At 49.3% G+C, this 16,059-nt stretch overlaps 1 protein-coding gene across 8 annotated transcripts in view; it reads left to right on the top strand.

Moving 5' to 3' along the window:
- Vps13d (vacuolar protein sorting 13 homolog D) overlaps nt 1-14,617 on the top strand; it is a 226,072-nt gene extending 211,455 nt beyond the window's left edge. For all 8 annotated transcript variants that reach the window (XM_057785000.1, XM_057785006.1, XM_057785001.1 and 5 more), the window contains 3 exons: nt 4,472-4,603; nt 10,730-10,970; nt 12,047-14,617. In XM_057785000.1, the coding sequence (XP_057640983.1) occupies nt 4,472-4,603; nt 10,730-10,970; nt 12,047-12,178 (505 nt within the window). In that variant the 3' untranslated portion in view covers nt 12,179-14,617. The remainder of the gene's footprint in view (nt 1-4,471; nt 4,604-10,729; nt 10,971-12,046) is intronic.
- Nucleotides 14,618-16,059: the final 1,442 nt, after the last annotated feature.

Genomic DNA, 16,059 nt, shown 5'->3' on the forward strand with positions numbered 1-16,059 from the left:
GGATTAGCCTCAGCAGGATAGATGAACTTGCCAGAGAGAGTGGGGACAAGCAGGCAAAATACAAAGCTTCCTTCATCCATTGCCTTTTATGTGGGCTGCCATCATTAGATGTGGCCCAGACTGAGGGTGGGTCCTCCTTGTTCAAATAACCAGGTGAAGAAAACCCCTCCCTCCTAGGAGTGTCCAACAGCTTGGGTTTTAGTTGATTCCAGACGTAGTCGAGTTGGCAGCCGAGACTAGCCAGCACAGGACACCATTATTCTTTCATCTGAAGGACGGAGATGGGATGAGAAAGTGCCGAGGCCATTTTATCCCCCACTCCAGCAGCAGGCCAGAGAATATAGACAAGGCGGCAAGGTGGCTCAGCAAGTAAACGTTTGCTGCCCAATTCCCACGACCAGAGCTTGATTTCTAGAATACAGTGAAATTCCTGATAGTTGCTCTCTGACCTCCTCACATACGTTATGGCATACATACACTCCTCCACAATAAATAAACATAAAAGTTAAGTAGAGTCTATATCAATGTTCTCTAAGATATAACATAAGTATAAGTCAATTTAATTTTGTTTTGTTTTGATCCTTTGAGACAGGATCTCATGTAGTCCAAACTGACCTTTAATTTAGCTTGCCTCAGTTAAAGGTCCTCCTGCCTTTTCTTCCCGAGTACTGGAATTACACCACTCTCCTGATTTTCCTTCCTTTTGTTTGTTTTGAGACAGGTTCTCATATGAAAGTAAATTTCAGATTTAGTTCTTTTGTTCCACTGACCTCACCTCATGTGCCCACTGATAGCATATTAGACAGTGCTGTCCTAGTCAGTACACAACATTAGAAGGGGTGGAGATAGCTAGCATCTCATAACCGCGTCACAGCAGGAGTGTAAAATGGTTTTGCACCTTTAAAAGTAGCTCACACTCTCCTCTTAGGCAAATGTTTATATCCTGAAATCTGGCAAAAAAAAAAAAAAGTGTGCATGCATGTGTGTGTGCGTTTGTATGTTTCCAAATCCAAAGGTCACCAGGAGACATGACAAGCATCTTCATAGCCACATCACTTATCATAGCAGAACTTAACCGGTCTCAGATATGTCATAGACATCCATAGCACAGGGTGTTAGTAAACAGAAGTGAATCCTCCCAACAGGCCCAGCATGATTAGGACCTATAGACAGCACTAGTGTGCCAGAACAGGCTAGGAAGGCGGAAAGACTGCCTAAGAAGGAAAAACATGGACATTAGACACGAGATTTAGAATTGGGGCTGTGCCAGGGGGAGGAGGAACAGGGTCTGGATGCAGAAGACACCCAGGCAGTGGTCAGTAGTGGGGCTGTAGATGATGTTTGTTCAAATAAAGAAAAAGGCCAGTGACGATGGCAGACTTCGAACAGAGCAGGAGGAAACCATCCTACTGTCGTCTTCCCAGTGCTTGGCTCACTGGGACACAGGATAGTGACATAACAGTCGGTCTTGTAAAACGGAGTCACAGAGCATGAACAAATGCAGGATTGCTGTTACCTGCAGAAGCGTTTGTTTATAAGGGTGATTTGAGTTCATGTGTGTGTACATATGTACATGGGTATGATTGTTTGTATGTATTCTTAGGACCTTGTGCAATGTTAAGTCTGCCTCTACTGATATATATTTTATACAATATATTATTATATTTTGTTTGTGTTTGGGTGCTTTTGGTTTTAATGGGTTGGTTTTTGTTTTGTTTTTTGTTGTTGTTGTTTTTGAGACAAAGTCTAAATAAGCCTGGATGGCTTCAGTCTTGCTGACTTCATCTCTGCTTCCCAAACACTACAATTGCATGTATGTGTCACCATACATACTGAGTATGAGAACGGTTCTACCACACAGTGGTTCCGTTTCCCTGGTGAAGGTTACTTCATAACCTTTCTGCCAGATCTGTTCTCACGGAGACTTTAAACCCTATCCCCCAACACCTGCTCACAGCCTACCAACTTGGACATGAGAACTTGAAATTTTAGTTGTTTTAGAGGAGGAAAAACTAGCTTTAGTCACTGACAAAGAAGAATGAGGAAGAGTGTCTTAATCCGTCTTTCTGCCTCTCGAAAGAATGCTTGCCAGTCTCCCCTCTGAGGGAACCAACCCCTCATTTACAGAGGTGTGTCTTCTCTGTGAGGGAAGGCTGTGGGTTTTTCCTTGAATATCCTAGTGACATGAAAATGACCTCAAGCATCACAGTGTGCTCCTCCAGGCCCTAGCACTAAGCATTGAGTCCAGCATGGCTCTTGGTGTTTGGTAGAGAGGACCATAAAAATTAGGGGTAGTTTGCTGTCTGCGGGGAAGACAGAGAAGAGATGAGGATACACAAAGGAGCTGTTCTACCTGCTCATTCTGGGTGTTTCTGTGGCTTTGTAGTTTGCACGCTAGAAGACAGTATGTTGAGAGTAGAGATAAGGTTAAAGGAAGGGGCTCTAGAGGAAGCTGCTGAGCCAAGGAATTACTGTGTGCACTTAAATTTTTTGGTAGTGTGGGGCACAGTTTCTTCCATTCTCAGTTGGCCCATAGTTGGTGTGAGGTGTGACTTCTAGAAGCTCAGGAGCAGCCTGCCACCTTTCATTGATTTGCCAGACTTCCTTAGGTCCTTCTAGGAGGCTGCAGTTCACTGTCAGTTTGCCCTTCCCTGCAGTGGTGATCCCTGAGAAAAGCAGGCCTTTTGGAGGAATAGGACACTTCTCCACAAAGGTTCCCTTTTCACAGCTACCCTTTGCTGTCCCTGGTGAACCAGACAGCGGCACCCTGGGAAAGTCAAACTTAGTTGAAAGGAGGTAGGAAAGTGAAAGTGACTCCCCCATCTGCCTCTTGGAGGGGTCTTTGGTCTTCTGTTTAGCAGCCAGTGGCCCCTTCAGGAGCCTCTCAGGCAAAAGAACCATGGGAATTCTTTGGGGGAAACATGTCATTGGTCTGTCTAAATAGTAAAATGGCAGCAGTTGTTTTGCCAGGCCAGGAGGCTAGAGTATGCCACCTAGAAAAGTCTACCCAGCTCCTTCCTGGGGACCCCTTGCATATGGTGATCTGCTGGCATCCATAGTTGAGCCCTTAAGAGGTTCCTCTCCCAGTGGACTCACAGTGTCTGCCTACACCGCCATCCCTGCTTTCAGGGAGAACTCTGGGGTGAGAGCCATTGGAAGGATTGAGACTAAGCACAGCAGGAATATGTAAATATGTGCTATAATTGAAGCCACCCCATTACCCAGTCAGTCCCTCAGTGCAAGCCCCTGCATCCTCCTCCAACTCTCCACATTACTCCTGCAAACCAAAGCTAAAAGGACACAAGGCACCCTCATAACTAAGTATTTGAGACTTGTATGTGTGAGGGGGATGGGAGATCTGGCTTCCTAAGAGCTATCAAACACCCCCATGGCACCTTCTGGAACCAGAACCTGGTGAACTCAGCCTGACCTGGGTTCAGAAACACATGCAATGATCTTAGCTTTGCAGATAGCCTGTGGCAAGTTCCAGACTGTTGCTCCCGGGGTCCTACCCCGACCTGCCCTGCAGGACACTTCTCCCTGTCAGACGTCTCCACTCCCACTAGTCCATGGTCCTAAAGTGCTGATTCAGTGTGGCTGCCTGCTCCTCCCTTTGAGCTATGTCTAGAGAGGGATGTTTTGCTTCAGTGGGTTCCAGGAACAAATAATAAAGAGTACAGCAAGTACAAGGCCGAGGACAGGCCCAGTGCGCTCTTATCAGTCATCTGAAGTATGCACCGCCTTTCCAAGACAAATATGGACTCCTGTTTCTAGGAAAACACCAAAAAGTATTTATCAATTACCCTGTCTATGGTTTGTGGAAAAAGACAACAGCAGCCGACCCTGAAAGCCATAGCAAAGCAGATTCCTTTGGGCAACCAGCAGCCAAGTGGCATGAGTTAGGGCTGCCGCTGTGTCCCAGGACTGGTCCCTTCACATGGCCACTGCATTCCTTACCCTTTACCCAGGAGACTAGCTCACTGCTCAGGAGCCTGGCAGCATAGCAAGTCATACTAAAGCCCAGGCCCCTTGGTGTTCCTCCTGAAGCCACTGCATGTCCCCAGCAGGTCAACCCAAAGAGATCCCTAGCAAAACGTAATAAACCGGTGTGGTCCATCGGGAACCTAGTGATAGTGACCTTACAGAGCTGCAGTGATGGGTCACCTATCCTCTTCAGCACAAGCCTGATGGGGGTACTGGTACTCTCTTATTTGTTCCCACAACCAAGAGGTGGGTTATGCCAGCTCATTACACAGAAAGAGAGATTGAGGCCAAGGAAGTCAGCTGATTGAGCCAATAGTCCTGTAGCCAAAGGATTGTGAGACCCAGTCTGAATTCACAGTGGGCATGCTGTAGCCCACACAGCCCTGCTGCAGCTTCTTCCTGTCTATAAGCAGTGCCTTTCCAAACAAGGATGGAAAATCATTTCAACCTTGACACTTAACCTCTTCCTGTCCACTTGTCCCTCTAGGACCCAAGCCCAGAGGGTTCGGAAGCCGCGCTGCTGCACTGGCCCCCAGGGATTGCTTCCTCGCTATTCTGAGAGTCAGGCAGAAGGACAGGAGCAGCTCTTCAAGCTGACAGACAACATCCAAGATGAGTTGTAAGTGGGGGCTGAAGAAATGGATCCACTGTGTTTCCTTGTCTATCTTTGAGTCTGAAAAATGTCCCTGTTACTCAGGAGTTTCAGCCTTGAGAAAGGCTGAAGGCTTGCTTGTCCTAAATGTCTGATAGGTCTCAATATAACTACTTATAAATGGCCTTTACTGGAGGGAGTGACTTGGAGTCTGTTTCAGAGTGGACCTTGCTATGCTGACTCTGCAGCGTGAGTCTTTGTGGAGGCAGCTCAGAGAGGCCGGGGCGTGGGGTGTTAGGAGATGGTTTTCCTATAAACAGTTTCCTTAAACTTTGGTATCCAGTGTTTGCTATAGAACACCAGCAAAATGAACCACAAACCACTGCCCATAGAATGTTCTGGAAATGCGTTTTCTTGATTGTTTTGTCACCCTTTTAGTAACCCAGGATCTTGTCACATTTTCAGCTACTGAGATTTTAACTGATGTGGCAGCCATGGCCGTCCTTGGCGATATTCTGTGGAAGCCCTCAGAATGTAAAGTGCTCTGTGACTTGCCCAGATGTGAGAGGACTGCATTTGGGGCATAGCAGCATGCTAGTGTAACTTGTGTCTTCTAAGGCGAGGCGAGCTAGGGAGGATCTGAACACTGTGCTGTTGCTGGCTGATGGAAGGGTTCAGGGAGAGATTGGTTCCTGGCATGGTCTTCGGTGTCATTGGTGGAGACAGTACCAGAGAGGCCTCGACTCACATCTCATATCTTATGGGAACGGGGACATAGAAAATGAGGTCCAGGATTTAGGAGATGGGATATGGCATCTTCCTAGATGTGTCCTGCCATGCTGTCACTGGAGCTTCTCTAGATAAGGCTTTGCTACCTAGCAGCATGCTGTGCGCGGAGTGACTTCAACAACAGACATTTAGATAGCTGCTTCTGAAGGCTGAGAGGGCTGAGACTGCTCATATACTACATAGTCGATGGGACTTTGGGCCTCCAACTAGAGAGTCACTTCTCAGCCAAGCAGGGCATGGTATAGACTACTAGAATGGGAGCCACTGATGGCTAGGGTGTCCACTCGCTCGAGAACCCTCCAAACCCAGAGCAGTGCCTGGGATCTGAATCATTCATTAAGTTCAGCTCGGAGAGCTGCAGTTCAACACTTGTGTGGAACTGTCCCACTTCCCAATCCCTGGGGCTTTAGGGGTGCTATCAAAGGTTAAGTAAGGGTTGAGGGGTGTAGCTAGACTGATAGAGTACTTCCTAGCATACACTGAAGCTGGGCTCCATCCCCAGCACTGCCTAAACCAAAAGTAGTGGTATTTTCACTTAGGATTGGAGGCAGAAGGATCACAAATTCAAAGTTGTCCTCAGCCACCCTGCATAGTGAGCCTGGGCCATAGGCATTCCTGTCTCAAAAAGAAGGGTAGGCTAAGTAAAATTATAGACCCTTGTGTGTTATATTTTAGATTCTTTGCTAACCTACCTCTATACCATCCAAACCATCCCTGGGCTTTTCAGCAAGATTCATTTGTAATCGAATGACATAAGGCTAGAAAGCACGAGGGGGAAACAGCGTAGTCCAGTCACCATGGGATTCCTGCCCACATGGTGCACACATGGGAAACAGGCCAGGGAACTGATCTGGAGTCAGGGTGAAACCAGTGAAATCAACTTCACAAAATGCTTGACGTTCATGTGATCTGGGCACAGTGACTGCCGGAATGAATTTTGACTTTGAAGATGAAAACCCTGTGTCTCCACCCAAGCTGAGGGTGGAACCTGGCCAGTGGGTGGTAAGGGAGGCATGTGACCTCAGTCTTCCTGGGCATACAGGAGGTCAGCAGGGTCTGTGGCAGGCATGGCTCGGAGTGTCCTCACTTACCAACCTGTCCCCAGGGCAATGTGAGTGGTCCAGACATCTGTCTGCTGGAAGGGGTGCTCAGGAAAAGCTCGGTGCTGACTTCTGCCTCTGACTTTTATCCTAGATTTGTAATTAAAAACATGTTTAAGAACCTCATTATTTGCATATTTCCCTCAGAGTTAACCCGTTACAAGGGTCTTTAATACCTTGCTCTACTGTGCTAACTAAATGTTTCCACATTTTTTTCCAGTTAGACTCACTGTTTTACTTCTGGAAAATATTGTGTAATGACTTCCTGACGGAGCAAAGCCCCACAAGTCCCCAGCACCGCAGCAGCTTCAACTTTGATCTCCCACATCAAGTTGCATTTAGTTTTGTGGGTTTTTTCCATTTAATTAAACAGTATCGAACAGATTGTCACTGCCATCCAATTTAAGGTCTGCTCAGGCCTCACAGCAGGTTCATCAGCGGTGCCTCTGTTACTCCTTCTCAGCCTTAATCCAGGCCCAGGATGAAGCCGGTGTTAAAGTAGCGCTAGCCTACAGGATCCGCTTCCTGAGCAGCGCCTGCTTTGCGGCCAGGTCTGTTTTAGTTGTCCTTCCATTTGCTTGTCTCCTGTGAGATGCCGGCTTCTGGTATTTCAGCAAGGCCACCACTCAGACTGCAGGCCTGAGGAGCTACTGCCTCAGCAGAGTGGCCCTTGGGGTCTTTCGCCATTTAGACAGAAAGTAATGCTTAGAAGATTTTTTTTTTTCTTAAATACAGAAAAGTATATAAAAAGAAAGCAAGACGGGTTTGCAAACCTCATGCTTCTCTCCTTAGGTATTTGTCTTCTAGAGGCGGCGGGGCGGGGGGGGGCACCTTTGAAGAAGAAGATCCTTCCCAAAGTAGCATGCTAAAATGCTGAAGTAGCATGCTTAAATGCCATCTTCGTCTTGCAATGAAGCCAACTCATTTACATGGCTAGCAGAATCAAACAGAATTCAGAAAACAAATAATAGTGAAAATCCCCTTTGTTCTCTCCCACTCTGTCCCTTCCCCTCGCTGCCCTCCTTTCTTTTCTGGGAATGTATCCCAGGGCCTTCCATGACTCGGTGGGCACTGTGTCTCAGCCCCAGCCCTCGCTCCAGCTTACACCTTCCATGGCTCAGCCCCAGCTTACACTTTCTCAGCCAGGAACTAATCTGTCAGCGATGTTTGACACCGCAAGACTTGTGACTGACAGGTTACCCGGCTGCTCAGATAAAAGTTCTGAGAGGCTCACAGCCCTGGCATCCCACAGCCAGCGCTGCACACATGTGCAGTTGAACTTCTCCAGACCTGGTGTCTTTACTGTCACCTTCAGAATCCTTGCCAAGTACAAACTCGGTGGTGTTCCTCATCAAGTTCACAGTCTAGCAAGTCAGGCAGACCTGTTTGGGAGGAGAGGGGCATAACAACGGGGAGAAAAGGACTTTCACTACTTTGCACTTGCTCCCCATTGCCTGCCACGGAGGGTAGGGTCTCTGTCCTAAAAGAAATCTGAGCTGTGTTTCGCGGGGTGTCCAGTGGTTTGATTTACAGAGAGGACCTTTCTGCCCTATGAGTCAACAGATCATGGACAGACAGTGTCCCTCCTGTCACCCGTGAGGCTTTTCATCAGCCCATCTGTGGGCCAGCGGCAGTGAGGAGCGGGAGTGGAAGTCCAAGTCCAGGTATCAAAGTATGGTGACCCGCCGTGGCTGGCAGGGGTGCGGGCACAGAGGAACAAAGGCAGGAAGGAATAGGTCAGGGGAGGGAAGAACCAAGAGAGCACTGCTTTCCCCCCCACACCCACTCCTCACCACGAGTGACAAGTTCAGGATGAGCATGTGAAGGGGCTGCTCGGGAGCCATCTGAATGAATCTTTGATGTGGTTTCCAGATTGTTTTGTGTATGGGGGTGGGGAGCAAGCAGAATGACAGAGTGCTGTTGATGGGACCCCAAACCTTGACCTTGAGTAATGTTTTGCAGGGGAAGCCTCAGCAAACATGGGGAGACAGTCATTGGCTACCCAGGCCCTGGGTCATTGCCCAGTGCTTTCTCCCCTAACTCTGCCCTTAGTTCTGATTTGATGTTGCTTTGAAGGCCTTAAGGCAATGAATGTAACAGCAGCACCAGCAGCAGCCCCAGGGCATGAGCAGGGTTCCTGTGCCCAGAGTGCCAATGTGGCAACTCGGGCTGCTGTGCTTGCTTGTTCTGTCCATCATGGATCCTCTCCATGTGGTGTTAACTGAAGGGGCTAGTAGGCAGCACCATCTCCCTCAGAGATGAGGGCACTGAGCTACCAAAATACAAGCTCCCTTGCCAGAGGGCTTGCGGACCCTCGTCGCCCGCCTAGCCCAGTTTCCTCTCACCATGCTGTCTGCCTTTCAGGAGCCACCATTTCTCCTTAGGTTTCCTGGCCTGTAAGAGGGCTAAGACATGGCAGCCTCCTAGAAAGCAGTTGGGAAGTGTGCTCAGGACCAGCCCGTATGCCCTTAGGTGTACAAGTATCTTTCTCGGTATCACCAAGTCCTCAGAAGCGCCTTGGTGAAGGATGGAGCCAGTCTCGGCAGGATGCTGTAACATGTGTGCCTGCCTCCTAGCCACCTTTGGAACCCCTCAAAGAGTCGGGGACATCCTTCATGGCTGAGCTGCTGGCCCGCCTTGCTCCAGAACAAAGTTGTTTCTGACTGTTTCCTTCATTTTCCATCCGGTTCCAGCTGGTCCTGTGATGTGCCCTCTTCCTTCTGTCTCCCCATGCCCTTCCCGGTTCCTGTCTCCTCACTTAGTAATGTGGCCCCTGCCTCTCAGAGTGCCTCTCACGAGGAGGCTGTGCTAAGCCAGCTGAGCAAGGCGGGCTGCTGGGCGCTGCTAATTTTGGCAGTGAGACTTTATAAGTCTGCATTCTCAGCATTGCCAACCAGTTAAATAAGAACAGCAAACCCCAATTTTTGTCATGGGAGCCATAGTTAAAATGACGACTGGAACAAGGTGGGTATTTAGTCCACACGGTGACTGACTCTGTGACTGACTCAGTGGTGGGTACTCAGGAAGTCATGTGAGTGTGCAGTGGACCACGCCCAGGCTTAGAGCACCACTGAGAGTCAGGTTGCTTAGCCTGGAGGCAGAACGAAATCTCTGGCAGTGCCTTGGCGGGCCAAGGTGTTGAAATATCAGCAATCAAGAGCCAGGGCTTCGAGAGTCAGGATGGTGACTCTGGCTGGGGAGGAGGGAGGAAATGAAGTGTGACCTAGAGGTCTGCTGTGGAGAGGAAAAGGAGGGCCAGCCTCGCGTGGGCCTGACAGGACAGCCCCTGCTTGCTGGCCTTCTGCCCTCAATGATTCTGCCCTCTCTGAGGATTTTGTGCCTTGTGACCCTGGACCAAGGCTACCCTGGACCTGGATCCATGGCAGTACCAGGTGGAGCCTTGACGCCGAGCAAACATAACTTAAAACCCCGAGGATCACAGCAGCCTGTGTCAGTCAGCTCTTAATATGTTTGCCGTCACCCAGGGTGCCTTGCTGTCCCTGGCGCTCAGGCACACTATGAAAGGCCAGCATAAGATACAGGCAGCTACCAAACTAGGAAGGCTGTCGCTGTGTCTTCCAGGCTGACCTCCTGGCTGAGCAGCCGAACAGAGAGGTGTGACTTACATAAATCTCCACATCAGTCTGAAGGTGCTGAGGGCTCAGTCTTTTTCTTTTTCAAAGCTAAGTTATTTCTTAGTGGCCTGGGATCTCTTAGCCGCCATGACTACAGTTCTGAGATGGAAGTAGTGTCTCAAGCCCTGTGTTCCTGGTTGTACTGATCAGGGATCAGAGGGAAGACATAAATGCAGGTGTGCAGACCCTGGCTGTGCAGTCTGGCAGGCCTGTCCCTCATATCATCAAGCCCTGCTGTTGTCTCTCAGGGTCTAGCTGGTCTGTGTTTCTCTAAGTCGTAACTATCCTAAAGCTCATTGAGCACCCCAAAAGATCATTGAGCACCCCACAAAGCCCATTTCAGAACAGGAGTTTGTTTCTGTTTCTGGAACTCTTGGCCAACATCCCTTGTTTATGAGCATCCTGCAGCTGAGAGTGTGCCGTGGGTATGGGCCTCCAGCAGCTCCTGTGGCCAAGTTCTTCCTAACACAAACTTACAAATGGGGAAACTGAGGCCCAGAGTAATGAAGCCACTCACGTGGTAATTGGGAAGCCTGGGTAAGCCTAGGCTCCAGACCCCAGAGACCTCAGGGATGGCCTGTCCCCAACATGGAACAGCTAAGCATCATGTGTTCTCTCTCCCCACGCAGCTTCATAGCCGTGGAGAATATCGATAGCTACTGTGTCCTCATCTCCTCCAAAGCCGTGTACTTCCTGAAGAGTGGGGACTACATAGACCGAGAGGCCATTTTCCTCGAGGTCAAATATGATGACCTCTACCACTGCCTTGTCTCCAAAGACCACGGGAAGGTGTATGTGCAGGTGACCAAGAAAGCTGCCAACTCCAGCAGTGGTGTGTCCATCCCAGGCCCGTCCCACCAGAAGCCAATGGTGAGTACAGCTGCTCATTGTCACTCATGTGGACAACCTGCTCTACTGGACGCCCCGGGTGTGTTCTCCTGCATTTGTGTCCCTGAAACACAGTGCTGAGTGCTGATGATGCCATGAGTCCAGGAGGGTGACAGGGAACACACTGTATTGTTTTTCTGGTATCAGGAAACCACAACCCTTTGATCTATGCTGACGACTAGCGTGAGGCACATTTGATAGGTGTTTGTAAATAAAAATGATACTTTATCTCCGCAAATTGAGAGGTGTTGTGCCAGAACGTCTAGGTAGAAACGCCCCTGCTGCCTTCCAGCACGCACTTCCTGCTGTTCCCTCAGTGCTGTTAGGGAAGGGGTCAGGGCAGGTGGTTTCTTCAGGCCACTTGGCAACTCTGGCGCAAGCTGGGGCTCAGACCCGGAATACCCACCTGATCCCCTTACTCTGCTGAGCTGGTCCAGCGCCCACAGCAGAGCAGTTTCGAGGAAGTAGCAGCAGGACCACCTGTCGGTCCTGCACCCTTCAGAGCGGCCGTGTGCATCTCTGGTCTTTCTGTAGACCAGAAAAGCTATCTGGCTGGGTCTCTCCTCTGGAGCTCTTCAACATTCCCCATTCTTTCAGGAATGAGCTCAAGTGGGAATCATTGGCTTAAATTAGAGCTGGTTGATTAAAAGTTAATGTCCCAAAGTGTGCATTTTCCACCAAGTGTGCCTATCCACCACCGTCTCCCGCTTTCAGGGCAAGCTAGCTGTGTAGTACTCTGGGTAATAAAGGATTCAGGCCTGTGTTTACTGACTCTTCTTCCTGTGCCAGCCACCACCAGACTTTGGACTTGAATAAGAAGTTCAGTCCATTGTCCCCGTCTTACCTCTGACTGGAATCTCATCTACTCTGGTCACAAGTGCTGGTGGTGATAGTCTGCTTGTAGTAACTGGGATATAAACTAAAGCTGGATCAGGGTGAACCAGACACACTGTCTTGGCTGCTCAGATGGGAACTGTTCTTGGGTGCTGTATCTTGCCCTCTCGGTGTGGTTAGCTGCCCCGTCTCAGGGCAGTGTGCTCATCCTTGTCTCTCTCTAGGTGCATGTGAAATCTGAGGTCCTTGCTGTCAAGTTATCACAGGAAATCAACTATGCCAAGAGTCTCTACTATGAACAGCAGCTTATGTTAAGACTCAGTGAGAATCAAGAGCAGTTGGAACTGGATTCCTGAGGACACCCGGCTGCTGGAGAGGGATGCTCCAGACAGAACAGGAGGACAGATGCCCAGACTCATGCTAAGGGAAGCCAGGAGAGTGTTTGGGGGCGATATCAAGGAACAAGGGAAAAGAAATTCTCACAGGGAAAAATGTAAACAGAAAACCATATTAGTTTGTGGGGCAGGGAGTTACTTTAGATTATGGGGAAATAATTTTTAAAAGTATTGATTGAATAACGTTAAAAATGTATTAAGATGGATCTAATTTTTAGAGTGCCCTGTATTTTGTTAACATGTATATATGTACAACTGTGTGTTTGTAAATACATAGAAGCTTCCGAGCAGGGCTCTGCTGTGTGTGAAGATTTGTTACCTGTACAGTAATGTAAAGTTGGACTAGATCCTCTGTCTTACTAATTCTGCACGATTCCTGCAGGGGAGTCCCTGTGGGAAGGTGGTTTTGGAAGTTGAAGGGATACACTGTGTGGGTTGCAAATGCAGTTGGTGTTCAAGGGTGAGCCTGCAGTCACCTAGATGGGAGCAGAAGCAGAGCCACCATGGCAAGGACTAGAGAACAGTATGGCGCCCATCTTTGTTCTTACCCACGTTATAGGCAGTGTTTAAATTTCTCAGGCAAGTCTCTAATTTCTACCTACTGGCCTTCTCCAACCACTCCACCCACCTGGGAGGTAAAATGGTGATTGCTGAGGTTTTCCTCGTGCAGTTTGCGATGAGAGAGGTCAGAAGCCTCGGTGACTCTCCTGACACAGGTGAAATAATCCCACTTCCCACCGTGATTTTGATAAAACCACATGCTGATGTCACAGCACCACAGCCTCCTGGGAACGTGATATGGATGGAGAAGGTTCCAGAAAAGGGTGTGTGCTATGAATACTGAAAGGGTATGGTATGGGAGCTTCGTACCTGGTTCTTGGCCAAAGTGTCTTGTCCTTGGTTCTAACCTGAAGCCTGGTATGCGGGTGAGGGGCTTCCTGGGACTTACTTTTGGAATTTCCCTTTTCTAGAAGGACTAAGCAAATAGGAGGGAGGGGAGGGCGGGCCTCGCCCCACACTGGGTAGGAGGAGGGCGGGCCTCACCCCATGGGTATGTGGAAGGTTTTAGTGTTTATAACCCTTCTGAGACACAAATGGAGCTGATTTGTTCCTCCAACTGAATCCTGTGCGTGTGCTCATGCCCACCATGGCACGTAAGCATTGATAGGTAAGGGCAGTCCTGAAGGAGCACTTTAGCTACACAGTATTTTCAAGGGTCTGTCTTCTTGAACTCCACATTTGCCCTCTTCCCTGAACCAGACTTGACTTTTGTGGGTTGGGTCTTTGGTTGGCAAGTCATTGCTCGCTGGGGAGGGCAAGATGGTGTCAGTGCCCCTGTTGGAGATTCACAGCTGAGGAGGAGAGTCTAACCCATCATAGACTTCTTCACCAGCCTGGACGCCCACACCCACATAAGCCCGGCCAGCCGGGGTCTTGTTATCAGTAACTCACTGCCTGAGACCTTGATCTCTTACAGAGGAGGCTTCAGAAGCATCCATTGTGTGTTCCCTGCCACTTGCTGGGACAGTCACTTCAAACATCCCCACCACTTGAAGGGACTAATGTTGCTAGGGGAAGTCCGCCCTACCCTGGACACCTTAGTCTGGGTTTCTCAGTCTGCAGCTGGTGCTTCAGGAGGACCCAGGGAAAATCAGACACCCTCCCCTGGTTCCTTTCTAATTTAATCAGCTCTTTAAATAACTGTCCCTCTCCTGTGATGGCACACCCCCTCCCTCTGATACTTAGCCTTAGGAACGGGTATTAAAATAGGGCTTGGAGACTACATAGGGTCGGGCTGCAGGGTGAAGGGAACCCTCCTTTGAGTTCTCCACTCTCTTGGCCTTATAGCCCTCATGTCAGGCCCGGGGAAGATCCCAGGGGCTTTCACCATTGCCTCCTGGCTTACAGGACAGCGTTCAAAGCTCCAGAAGAAACAGGCCTTGCCAAAGTTCCTGTTTCCTCCTAAGCTGGTACTTAGCCCATGACACCAGAGACTTTGCTGGGACAGTTTCATACTGCCTCAAATACAGTTCTTCTGAGAGAAGTTAGCTGATGGAGTGAAGCTGGGTAAAGAGGTGTCAGAAGCCACCTAGACTCAATCAGAAAGCCAGCTCCAGGAGAGCATCTTCACCCCAGGCCTCCATGGCAGAGGCAAAGAGGTAGCCTTTTGTGCCCCCCCCCCCAGCTGTTTGGTGGATACTCATCCCACTTCGGTGTTCAAAAGGGTCCAGGGCCACTTTGTGTTCAAGTGTCATTTGTGCCTCAAATAACTAAAAAGCACCATAGCTGCTCAGTGAGTGGGAAATAAAATGGCTGGTTCTTCACTATGTAAACACAGACTGTGCAACCAACCTGCACACCCCAGAGCTGGCACTGCTCGCCTGCGAAATAAAGTGCATTGTTGACTCTCCCTGCCTATCCGTTGCCTTCGTCCTCCTCCTCCTCCTCCTCCTCTTCTTCTGTGTTGCCACCATTCTAGAATCATCAGCACTCACAGACGTCAAACCTAGTACAATAGGCAGGTACATCCGCAGGTAGACACCCACACCTGGAGTGAGCGGCTGGAAGTGGCTCTGCCCTGCAGGAGCTGTGTGCTGGGTGGTGTTCACTACCTCCTCCAGGGCCTTCGGGCTGAGCATACAGGGTAGAGGTCATCATTCAGAGTTCAGGCAGGCAAGGAGGAGGCAGAGACGCGTGTTGACTCATGAGGGTGTGAGTCCACATAGGGTTTAGAATTGGGGATAGCAGATAAACGAGGAGGACCACATTCATGATCCAGAATCAGGAGCAGTGGAGATGTTGCTCAGAGCACTCTGGTGGTGTGCCGGGGCTGAAAACTGGGTAAGAGGGATAAGGTTCAGGGGGAACTGGAAGGAGAGAAACTGGGGACACCTCATACTGACATCTCTAGAGTATTTGGCCATGGGTATAAAGTGGCCAACACCAGATGCCTCAAGAAGAAAAGATGGCCAGGGACAATGGCTCATACCTGTATTCCCAGTTACTCAGGCTAAGGCCTGAGGGTCCCTGGAGCCCAGGCATTTCTAGACCAGCAACCCAGCAAGGAAAAGAGCCAAAAGCAAACAGGAAGTATGGGCTGACCCAGGGACCTGGGTAGACATTGACCACCTCTGTGTTCCAAGGACATGAGCTGGTTTTTCTAGGGCAGGGGTGATAGAGATGTAGAAAGATGTGTAATCACGCCACAGGGCTGCAGACAGTGTGCAGAACAGGCTTGTGGTTTTCACATCAGGAACAGGGCTGGAACATATGTGTCACTTTACGTGTGTAGACACCAGAGAGCAGCTTTCTAGCATTGATCTCTCCTTCCACCATGTGGATCTTGGGGATTGAACTCAGGTCGTCAGGCTTTGCTGCAAGTGCCTTTAACTGCTGAGTCATCTTGCCAGCTCCCCTTTCATTTTGTAAAACATTCAGTGACTGGATTTCCTGATACAGACCACCCTTAATTCTGGCACTGAATCTCATTTCTACAGCATGTGTTAGCTTGTTATTCTTCTGCTATTCTTCCCGTAACATTCGCTACTGTTCTGAGTCTTTGTGTCTTTAAAGTAGAAAATATCTATGGTTTTCTTAAACGGATCTGAGAGCGTTCCACATTTTTCTGGTTTGTACTACTTAAATTATGGTAGGTTTTCCTGTTCTAGTGTTTGAAGGCTAGAGGAGGGTGTGGGCTTTGCCTTGGTTCCTTCAGTCACTATGCCACTATCTGGCTATCTGGCCCTTCGGGGGGGGGGGGATTTCAGATTTTCTGCTTCTTAGGTCAAGCTTTAAATGAATGAAATGTTTGCCCTGGCAATGCTGAAGCACACATGGGCAGC

Source organism: Chionomys nivalis, chromosome 11, assembly GCF_950005125.1.
Source record: "Chionomys nivalis chromosome 11, mChiNiv1.1, whole genome shotgun sequence".
NCBI classification, from domain to species: domain Eukaryota; kingdom Metazoa; phylum Chordata; class Mammalia; order Rodentia; family Cricetidae; genus Chionomys; species Chionomys nivalis.